The sequence below is a fragment of the Coenobita brevimanus genome, chromosome 103, assembly GCF_032717465.1.
Source record: "Coenobita brevimanus isolate Jiangsu-jjx chromosome 103, ASM3271746v2, whole genome shotgun sequence".
NCBI classification, from domain to species: domain Eukaryota; kingdom Metazoa; phylum Arthropoda; class Malacostraca; order Decapoda; family Coenobitidae; genus Coenobita; species Coenobita brevimanus.
Window position 1 is genome coordinate 35445457 of NC_137056.1, and position 12066 is coordinate 35457522.

At 41.3% G+C, this 12066-nt stretch overlaps 1 protein-coding gene across 2 annotated transcripts in view; it reads right to left on the reverse strand.

Annotated features, from left to right (window-relative positions):
- Positions 1–9473: 9473 nt before the first annotated feature.
- Ythdc1 (YTH domain containing 1) overlaps positions 9474–12066 on the reverse strand; it is a 314054-nt gene continuing 311461 nt past the window's right edge. For both annotated transcript variants that reach the window (XM_080284977.1, XM_080284976.1), the window contains exon 14: positions 9474–11607. In XM_080284977.1, the coding sequence (XP_080141103.1) occupies positions 11518–11607 (90 nt within the window). In that variant the 3' untranslated portion in view covers positions 9474–11517. The remainder of the gene's footprint in view (positions 11608–12066) is intronic.

Here is a 12066-nt window from a genome sequence, read left to right on the forward strand (position 1 = left end):
CAACTGGCTCTGGAGAAGACCCACCTGATGGACCCTGATGCAGACCGGTGCCACAGCCCCTTCCTGTCGGCGCCGCCAAGCCCCAGGGACCGCAGCCCTCAGGAACCTCAGACCGCCCCCAGAACTCCCGGGCGGGAACTCCTCACACCTTGACGGCGGAGGTCCTCATCCTCCGTCAGGCACTCCCGTCCCCAGCCCTGATAGTGATGGACTTTTCGCCACCCTCAGCCCTGGAAGAGAATGGACGCCCCTGCTTGTGGTCCCGTGCCCTCTGAGTACGGAGGCCCCTGGTGGTGCCCAGCCCCATCAGTAGAGGTGCTGCTCCGCCCCTCCGCCCACGCCCCTGGCGTCAGACGCAGACAGGAGTGACCCTAACTGTGAAATATTAGTGATCGAACAGTGCCTAGGCAGAACAGTGAATTGACCTTATCAGTGACAATACCCAGTGTTGGAAAGAATAAAAGATACAGGGAACAGGGTACAGAATGATACAGTGACAAGATCAAAAAGGTATAGAAAATTATGATAATTAGCCAAAAGCAGAATACGAGTGGAGGGTAAAGAAGTAAACACGCTACCATCAGAAACTGCCTCGTATTACCATAATCCAAATCAGACCCCAGTGCCTTACGCCACCCTCCCCTGTGTGAATTAACCTTGGCAACTTCACACAAAGTGTTATGTCGCCCGCATAGGAATTTATCTGTATTTGTGGTGTGTGGGATGTGGGTATGTTGTGCATGAATACGTTAAAGAGAGTAGAGGACAAAACAGATCATTGAGGGACGCCGTTTGTGAAGTTTCTGATGTTCGATGACTGACCGGCATATGTTACATACGCATAACTGCCTGGTAAATAGTTTGCCAGCCACGTTTTTGTGTTATTGTGCATGTTTGTGTTGAATATTTTGTTTGTGAGGTTGTGGTGGGGGAATGGTATCAAAAGCTTTGCTAATGTCTAGTGTGACTAGGAGTGTTCTGTGTGGTGGCCTAGCTAAATCAATGCCATCAAAAACTCTCTGTTTAAGGTCTGTAAGAAGAGTGTTTGTGGAGTGTAGCAGACTAAAACCATGTTGTGATGAGGCTAGCGGGATATGAGGTGTAACTAGTTGTAATATCAGTCATTCAATGACTTTTGAGGGGGTGCAGAGGAAGGTAACGTGGGGTCTTTGTTGGGTTGGGGGATAGTGATGACAGTGCCATGCTTCCAGATGTTGGGTATTATGTTGTGTGAGCCACGGCTGGATTAAGCATGTGGGAGGCCCGGGGCCCGCTTGGAAGGGAGGCCCCCTTTCCAACTCCCCCAATGGCATACACCACAGACAGGTAACCTAAATCTTAATATATAAATAGGACACTTTTAGTTAGGAAATACTGAACGAGGACTATTCATCCAATGCTGTAATATGTAATGCATAAACACGAAATGAAATGAACACAAGTTGCTCTGGTGGGAGGCCCCCTCTTGGTGGGTGGCCCAGGGCCCGGGCCCCTTGGACCCCCCCCCCTTAATCCGGCGGTGGTGTGAGCAGCTGTCATGTCCAGATGTTGGGTATTATGTTGTGTGAGAAGCTGTGGTTTGTTATGTTGGTGAGTGATTGTATGCCTTGTGGGCCATGGTGTTTAAGATGTATGCTGCTTATGATGTCTGGTCCACAGGCAGATGAGTGTTTAAGGTTGCTAATGATGTACTTCGTCTGGTTATAAGTGAAAGGTGCAAAGTCTGGGTCTGAGGAGAACTGTCTCTTGCGTCATATGACGTCAGTCGTCGCGATGGAGTTTAGATGGCCGGCACGTGGAAAGTGACTGATGAGAGTCTTTGCTTGTTTGTTCGAGGATATGGGGTGTTGTTGTTGTGATGGCAGCGTGTGATTGCGTAGTGTTGCTGTTGGAGAGTGTGATGCTGTTTAGTGTTTTTAGAGTTTGATGGTGTTTGTTTTGTAGTCAAGTGTATAACTATTCCAATTTTGTTTGCTGTTCTGATATTTTATTGTTTATTTGAGTGTTGAGTTCTTGTATGTTTTGTACAGGGTCTTGTGTATGAGGTGTTGGGTAGTGTTGTAATGTGTCGCACTGACTGATGAGGCCTTGAATTTCTGATGTGAAGTTGGGGTTGTCTCTCTTTCTGTTGTCTCTAGAGATGTGTCTTTTGTCTGCGTTTTGAATAACTGTATTAAAAGTGTGCACAATGGTGTTGATGTTTCTGATGGATGTACTGTTTAATGATTCGAAGTGTCGTACTGTTTCAGTTGTGAAGGCCACCTAGTTGGCTCCTTTATAATTAGTGTCTGTGGCCAACTGGGGTGATTCTGGTTTTGGTAGTGATTATGACTGGGAGGTGGTCAGGGCCAAGGGTTTTGACCACTCTCCAGGATGTTGTGGGGGCGAGGTTTGGGGAGCAAAAAGTGATGTCTGGGGATGATGGGAGGAAAAGGGCATGGTGTGGGATATAGGTATGTTGATGGAGACTGTTGAGGATGAAAAGATTATCTGTTTGGGATTGTAGTACCAACCCTCAGTGTCAGGGTTGTTGGCATGCCAGGCCGATGCCTTGGCGTTGAAATCACCACCCAGGATGATGTTGGGTAAGTTAGTGATGTGGTGTATTTCTGTTTATCTATTGCCAGACCCCTCAATCCCGTTCGGGGTGGCCACAAACAATCGCCTCCACGTCGCCCTGTTCCCCACCATTTCACTGCCCCGCTCCCAACTCACACCCCCCTCTCTCATATACCTCTCCACCCCATCCCTCCATCTCATCCTCGGCACCCCCCTCCCTCTTCCCCCCTCCACCTCACTCACATACACTCTCTTCGTCAGTCTCTCACCCTCCATCCTCTCCACATGGCCAAACCACCTCAGTGTATTCCTCCTAACGCTTCCTATCACATCCACATCCACACCACAACGCTCCTTTATATCCTCATTTGTCAGCCTGTCTCTCCATTTCCACTGCTCTCACTCTTGACTTGTGTCCTTCCAGCAACGTCCAAGCTTCACTTCCATTCGTTAGAGTTGGTATCACAGTACTGTCATGTAGTAACTTTTTCACTTCCATGCTCACTTCCCTGCTTCTTATCAATGCTTTCAAGGAACCAGCAACCTTTTTTCCCTGCTGTACCCTTTCAAGCACTTCACCCACCAAACCTCCATCCTTACTCATCACACTACCCAAGTACGGTACTTAAACGTTCCGGTACTCACATTTTCCAATTCCTCACCATCCAATCTCGCTGTACATTCACTGACTTCACCTCTCTCAAAGACCATCACTTATTGTTCCCTACATTCACCTTTAGATTCCGTTGCTTAGACACTCTCCCAAACTCATCCACCATGCCTTGCAGCTCCCCTTCGTCTTCACTCAACAACACAGTATCATCTGCAAACAACAGTACAGGGAGTTTCCAAACACTACCCTCTCTCACCAGGGCCACTCCAACATCCACTACCCTACCTTGTACCTCTTTTATTACCCCATCCATGTACAGACTGAACAACCATGGAGACATGACACATCCCTGTTTCAACCCAACCTTCAAAGAGAAAAATTCACTCAGTTCACCATCCACACGCACTGCAGCCTTAGCACCATCATACATACTCTTCACGGCATTCAACAACTTCCCATCTACTCCATATATTCTTAATACATTCCACAATCCTTGTCTATGTTGGATGTTGTGGGGGCGAGGTTTGGGGAGCAAAAGGCGATGTCTGGGGATGATGGGAGGAAAAGGGCATGGTGTGGGATATAGGTATGTCCATGGAGACTGTTGAGGATGAAAAGATTATCTGTTTGGGATTGTAGTACCAGCCCTCAGTGTCAGGGTTGTTGGCATGCCACGCCAATGCCTTGGCATTGAAATCACCACCAAGGATGATGATGGGTAAGTTAGTGATGTGGTGTATTTGAGGAGAGTAATTGTGTGATACTGTGGAAGATGACTGGGGGGGGGGATCGTATGTACTAGCAGCTGTTACATGTGACTTGTTACGTGTGTATTTTAATTTATTGTATTTCTGTTGTGGTGTCATGTAGGGGTAGAAGTGATTTTGTGTGTGCACTAGTATCTGAAAAGTTGATGGATTGGTGTACCAGGGTGATAAGTCCACCGCCACTGCCATCGGCCCGGTCTTGTCTTATGGTGGTGAAATTATGAAATGTAGGTGTTTTTTTGTGCTCTACATCATTTTGTTTCATGTAATGTGGCAGTGTGTATGCTTTGTTGTTTGATGAATTGTGTGAGTTCTTGTTTTTTGGTGTTTATGCCATCTATGTTTATTTGAAGAATGCTTATGTTGTGTGTGAGGTGGGAGGTGGGGGCACTCACCATCCACTCACTTGATGTAGTGCTGCTCTCAGGTGTTTGCCCATTCCTTTCCTCCGTACTTCTTTCCTTCCATCCACTTCTGTCTTTCTTTCCTTAATTCTTTCCTCGTCCTTCTGCCTACAGGTGACTTTATTTTCCCTCTTCTGTCTTTCTTTCCTTCATTCTTTCCTCTTCCTTACACTGTGTGACAAGCCAAATGGTTTCCTGTACACCAGGAAACCATTTACTACGCTGGGTGGTAACCATATAACCAAATTATGGCACCTGGTGGTTAAGTGGATAATTAAGGCGCTCCAATCGGTTTTGAGCCGGTGAAGGTTTGTATCCAAGGAGTGGTTGGGGTTTATTGCTCATGTAATGCCACTCATGGATGAGCGAGGCTGGTCACTCATCTTAAATGTCAGGGCCAACTAGCCTAGCCCCGGGCTCCTACGCACCTCACGGGGCAACAAAGGATTGGATGATGGATGGATGGACTTATGCTGTGTGTACGATGTGTGTTGGAAACTGCAGCACCTGGGGAAGGTGGGGGTGTGAGTGGAGGGGAAGGGATTGGAGAAGGTTGTGACAGAGATAAGGGTTGGGGTGAATTAGAGTGGGGTGGAATGGGAGGGGTTGGGGGATTGGATGGTGTGGGAAGGATTGGTGGGTTAGGCTGAGGAGGTGTGGAGAAAGTAGGAAAGGGACTGGTGGGAGGGTTAGTGGTGGGGGGGAAGGAGCAGGTCCAGGTGTTTGTGTAAGGTTCGCTGGATGAATGTGTTGTGCAGGTGTAATGGGCCCAGTTCTTGCAGGAATTGCACTGACCAGGATGTTGTAATGTACAGTACTGTACTGTTTGTATTAAATTTTGTGTGGTGGATGCTTAACAAAAGGATGTGTTCAAACTATTGTGCTTACAATGCACCCTGATACTGTGTAAATGAATATTAAATATTTTTAATCTTTAATATACTACAGAGCAGAAAAAAGTAAAAAGTAGTTTTATGACTGGGATGAATTTTTTGAATACCGATTGTATAATGACTAATTATGTAATTTTTTTTAAACATTGTAGCAACTGTATAAGAAAATCATATAACGAGAAACTGGGCATCACAGCTGTCGCATGTGAAAAACATTGTAAGACAAGAAAGTCCTAGGTCTTACTAATCATACTGTGTAAGCAAATGATCATATACTGAGCAATTATTGGAATCACTGTAAAAATAAATACCCTATACATTCAGATGGTACACATACTTTATATACAAGGAGCATATAGTACCAGTACATTAACTGGAAGCCAAAAAAGTTTTTCAAAATGAACCTGCAGGTATTGCTGGGGAAAACCATAGCCTGTGTAGTAAAAAAAAAAAAAAAAAAAAAAAATTGTTTCTTTACAAAGGTTCCACAGTACCTACTTGCATACATCAGCCTTTGTCACCTAACAGTGGCTCTACATGCTGCTTTATCTCCAGCAGCCTCTCCATTCAGCCCCTCCTTATCCCTGAGGTCACAGACTATGACCTTACCTCAAGTCTTTTTGGTCAAATTATAGGGATTCAGTGTAAGCGGGAGGGCAGGGTAACACATTAGCCATGCGACTAGGGGGCCTCTTGTATTGAATATATAATATTAATGAAGAATATGAGCTGACAGGTGATGTACAGGTATTATCAGGACATTGGTATGCGCTCTATATTAATCCTCTGAGATTCCGATGACGATTTTGAGTGTCACTTCAAATCCAACCACAGAGATTCCAATGACACTTTTGATCATCATATTAAGATCCTTTTTTAAAATATTCACCATAAATTGCATTTACGCATTATAGTAGGTTGGGGTGCTCACCATCCACTCACTCAGTATAGTACTGCTCTTGGATGTTTGCCCTTTCCTCTCCTTCCTTCCTCTTCTGTCTTTCTTTACTTCATTCTTTCCCCATCCTTCTGCCTTTACACTCCCTCTTTTGTCTTTCTTTCCTTCATTCTTTCTTGTTATCTGCCCATGGGTGACTCTACTGTACACTGAGTGCCAAGCCAAATGTTTTCCTGTACACCAGGAAACCATTTACTATGCTGGGTGGTAACCATATGACCAAATTATGGCGCCTGGTGGTTTAGTGGGTAATTAAGGCGCTCTCATAGGATTGAGCCAGTGAAGGTTTACATCCAAGGGGTGGTTGGGGTATTGCTCATGTAATGCCACTCAGGGATGAGTGAGGCTGGTCACTCTCATCTTAAATGTCAGGACCAACTTGCCTAGCCCCGGGCTCCTACGCTCCTCATGGGGGAACGTAGGATTGGATAATGAATGGATGGATAGATGGATGAACAAAGAAACACGGGCATGATGTCGTGGGATGGTTGCTTTGTGCATGGCAGGCAGTGCGCATGTGGTATGACTCATGGCTTTGTCTCAGAGCAGGGACCAAAGGCAGTTGCGCTGTAGCTGTCATGAGGGTTGGAAGTCACATAATTGCCTCACACTTTTCCTCATGCATATATGTGTCATTCTGACCTTTTATGGTTTTGCCATGTGGTGAGGATGATGGGTGAGAGACTGATGAGGAGAGTGTATGTAAATGAGGTGGAGGGGGAAAGAGGGAGGGGGAGGCCAAGGATGAGATGGAGGGATGAAGTGGAGAGGTATATGAGAGAGGGGAGTATGAGTTAGGAGCCGGGCAGTGAAATGGCAGGGCACAGGGTGATGTGGAGGCGATTTGTTTGTGGCCATCCCGTATGGGATTAAGGCATCTGGCAATAGATACAGATAGATTTTCTTTCCTTTCCTTTCCTTTTTGAACATTCTACTAAAAACTACAACTATTCAGCTTCAATATAACACCACATCAATCATTCTATAGTCAAAAGTGCATCAATACAGAGCAATCAAAGAAAAAGAATATGTGGCCAAGAATCATGATATAATTGTGCATCTTTTTCCTTTCGCTTTACTGCGCAGTAAAATGCATATACTGTATAACTATAATCTATATAGCATTGTAAAGGTAATTTATTGTAGTTTTACATGATTTAAACCAGATTTATATATCTTCATTAGATTCTTATTGCATAATGAAATGGAAAAGGCAAGTGCGTTAAAGTACTTGGGTAGTGTGATGAGTAAGGATGGAATATTAGAGGGTGAAGTGCTTGAAAGGGTACAACAAGGAAGAAAGGTTGCTGGTTCCTTGAAAGTAGTGATAAGAAACAGGGAAGTGAGCATGGAAGAGAAAAAGTTACCACATGACAGTATTGTGATAACAACTTTAATGTATAGAAGTGAAGCTTGGACCTTGTTGGAGGGACAGAAGTCAAGAGTGAAAGCAGTGGAAATAAGTTATTTGAGAGGAGCACGTGGAGTCACACAGAGAGACGGACTGACAAATGAGGATGTGAAGGAGCGTTGTGGTGTGGATGTGGATGTGACAGGAAGTGTTAGGAGAAACAGGCTGAGGTGGTTTGGCAATATGGAGAGGATGGAGAGTGAGCGACTGACAAGGAGAGTGTATGTGAGTGAGTTGGAGGGGAGGAGAGGGACGGGGAGGCCAAGGATGAGATGGAGGGATGGAGTGGAGAGGTATATGAGAGACGGGGGTGTGAGCTGGGAGCAGGGCAGTGACATGGCAGAGGATAGGGTGACATGGAGGCGATTTGTTTGTGGCCACCCCTTACGGGATTGATGCGTCTAGCAATTGATAGATAGATTTTTCTATGGCAAGGTATAAAATTTTTGGTTTTCACCCAACTTCACCTTTGTCATTTTGACTTGTTATTTTTTTATTTTTTTTCCTTTTTTGAATACAATACAATAAACTACAACTATTCATCTTTAAAATAACACCACAACCAGCATTCAGTCGTAAATGATGTATTTACACTGACTGACCAAAGAAAAAGATTGCAAATTGAATATGTGACCGAAAATCATAAAAAATTTGGATCTTTTACCTTTCGCTTTACTGTGCAATAAAGTGCATAAATAACCATAATTTATATTGCACTGTAAAGCCAATTTATTGTAGTTTTGCATGGTTTAAACCAGATTTATATAACTTTATTAGATTTTTATTGCTGAATAGTTTTCTACGGCAAGGTATAAAATTTTTGGTTTTCATCAAATTTCACCTTGTCATTTTAACTTTTTTTTCCTTCTTTTTTTTTTAATATACTACGATAAACTACAACTATTCAGCTTTAAAATAACACCACAACCAGCATTCAATTGTAAAAAATGTATTTACACTGATCGATCAACGAAAAAGACGGCAAAGTCAATGTGTGGCTGAGAATCATAAAAAAGAAAAAGCATCACTTTCCTTTTGCTTTACCAAGCAAGAAAATGCATAAATAACCATAATCAATACAGCACTGAAAAGGTAATTTATTGTAGTTTTGCATGCTTTAAATCAGATTTATATATCTAATATTTTTTTTTTTTTTTTTTTTTTTTTTTCCATAACTTCAACTCGCCATTTTAACTTTTTATTTTTTATTTTTTCCCTTTTGACAATACTACAATAAAGTACAACTATGTAACTTTAAAATGACCCCAAAACCGGCATTCTACCATGAAAAGTGTATTTACACAGAGCAATCAAAGAAAATTTCGCGGCGCAAAGTTGCGGGTCAGCATCTTAGCAGCTGACCCTAGCACAGACATAATCTGCCCAGCCCAGGAACCTAAAAGGGTTAAGTGCCACATCTAATGCTGTGAACATAAGTAAACTGGAGCAGAGCTGAAATCAGCACCACTGAATAAATGTCTGACTTAGCTTTCATTTGATTCCAGGGAATCTTACCATCTTCTCACCCCTGTACTGACCAAACACAGCTGAAAACTTCTAAGAGCTGTTTCTTTTCTCTCTCATGTTCATAGCAATATGAAAGCACCTTTCTCCATGACACCTCAAATGGTTGAGATGGTCCTTCTGCCCCCCATTCTGCACCATGGAGATACATTGTGTGTATGGACAAACCAAATCCTAAGTTGCCACAAAGTTCCTTCAGAGAGTGAAAAAAAATTAAATGAAGGAATCATGGAAGGTGTGTGTGTGAAACCCTTGCACTGAACAAGTGAAAGCTTTCGTTTCCTGCAATAAACACCATACTGTTTCATTGTCTTGGCTAAGTGACACAACAGTTACTCAATTACCTGTATATTTTCAAAGTAAAATTCTTTTCTTGGTAGTAGAAGCAATTCTATGCTAGGACAACAATGCTGTACCTCAATTTATATCATAACAACCTAAATAAAAAATAATGTGACTGTACCATTACTTTTAATGACCTTGAGGAAGAAAACTGCCAAATTTCCTTGTGAACATTATCAAACACATACGTAACAATTGAACCAGAAGGTACTGCATTTTTCATTACTGTATTTAACTTTTACAATTTTATTTTCATTCAGAAAGTGTAAACTATCTCTTAACTAACACTATTGGTAAGAAATCTTAAATGAAATATACTATAGTAGATATAAAAGACCTGGCCATGTTTAAAATACCTAACAAGTAATTATCTCAAGTAAATTATAATCACACTGCCAAATATTTATGGCATGCATTACGTATTCACAGTTTTTTCACATCTATTACTCATAATTTAATCCACAATAATTTTCTATCACTTAAAAAAAAAAGGAAATATAAATACTATAATACACAATATCAGAACAAGCAAATAATACATCAGTTTAAACAGAGACAGTATTAATAACATTATACAAAGTAATGTACCAAATGTTCTTAGTTGTGAGTAGAATCCTCACCATATGACAATGATAATGTCAACATTTTATGCTCTAACTTACCTGGAGGTAATATTTAGTGAGGTAGCTATCCAAAATACCGTTTGGAAGCATTTTCAGTTTTCTGAGCTACAACAGTTTGACTGTATGCATATACAGTCTCTCCTAATAAATGTGATCAATAAGTGTATGATTTAAATGTGTATAAGTGTGTATTAGTGTTAACTTCAGTAAAATGGAATAAACCTTTTCAATTCTGCATGCATAAGCATGAGAAATGGGATCTACAGTGTAATACAGAACTAACTTTACAGGAATAGGTAACTGAATGGCTGCCACCTTGCAATCATATGCAAAGCACATCCAGAACAGTCACCTGTAAATAAATTCATTTACTCCTCACCCTGCCCTAGGGTGGAAAAGGAGGTCCAGATGATGATGATGACGATGATATAAATAATGACCCTAATGATAGTGTAATGTAGGATAATGTAGGGTACAGCTGATAATAAACATGGCTGACACCTAGGTATCTATCCTATGCTTCTTTCATGAATGTAGGCCACTAGCAAGTTTTGAACTACAAGCAAGTTAAAAATAACAGTACTGTATTGATAAGTATTGTAGTAACAGCATACATCAAGCATAAAATAGTTAAATATCATGTGAAACTAGCTTTGACATTATATCAAATAATTGCTGAACAATGTTATGCTTCAATCTAGCCATAAAATGTAATATCAAGACTCCATCTTTTCCACAGTATATATTTAATAAATTACTTAAGATTTTCCTTTATTTAAGGTTTAATTTAAGCACAACATTGTTCAGCAATTACCTGATATGTCAAAGCTATTTTTACATACTATTTCTCAATTCTAAATGTGATTTATGCTGATACTGTGAAAATTATCAGTGTCAACATTTTCAACTTCCTCGTACCTCAAACCTTTCAAGCAGTCAAATATAGAACTTTGTCCATTTCATATATAAAAAATAAACAATATTCCGTGCTCAAAACTGAAAACTGTTTCACCTGTATACAGTACTATATACCATCTGATATGTCTGAGGAAGTATGATGAAATGTCTACAAAAAAATTGATGGCAATGTGTTCACTGAGAAACTAATTTTTGTCGAAATGTGCACTACTATGTTCATGTAAAAAACACCCTTCTCTGCATACTGGTACAAACATACATACATACATACTAACAAAACAATATTGCCTGTTAGTTCTCTTTATTATCAATCTGAATTATAGACCTCACATCTAAACTCTTTTACACCATATTCAGTGACCTTTCATTTTACCTACAGTTAACCCTTATCAACTACTTAAACTGAGAGACAGAGGGATTGAGAGGGTGAGAAGGATATATATATATATATACTGTATATATATATATTGAAAGAAAAGGAGCAAATAGGAATCCTTCCTGTGATTTATCTCCTCTCTCTATATCTTCGCTCCCGACTCCTTTCTCGCCTATCTCTGGTACGCTGTAGGAACTCGTCAACACTCCGGTCATAAGGCTGATGGAAAGATAAAAAACACAAATTATTCTCATATTCATAAATCACTTACAAGTCTACCAAACAAGATATACCATTGGTAAATAATGAGTGAACATAGCATGTTATCACAAACTACATAACTGGAGGTCACACAATTTTTGTGGCTTAAATTTCTACCCACACAACTGAGAGCAAGCAATCCACATAAAAGTGCTTCATAATGGCATTCAGACAATGACCATTTCATCAACTATCATGTAAGAAGCAGTGTAACCCTTTTGTGCAATTCCACACATACTTCAACCATCCATTTCCTTCTCTCAGCGATTCTTTTACTTCCTCATGTATTATACAGAGGGGTCCCATTATCTGTGATGACCAGTAATTGCTTCTAGGCCCAACTCACAAGAATCCCAAGCTCATGAAACCTAAACCTGTGGGAAAAAGCTAACTGGTTCTGGGGTCTGTGACTGGCAA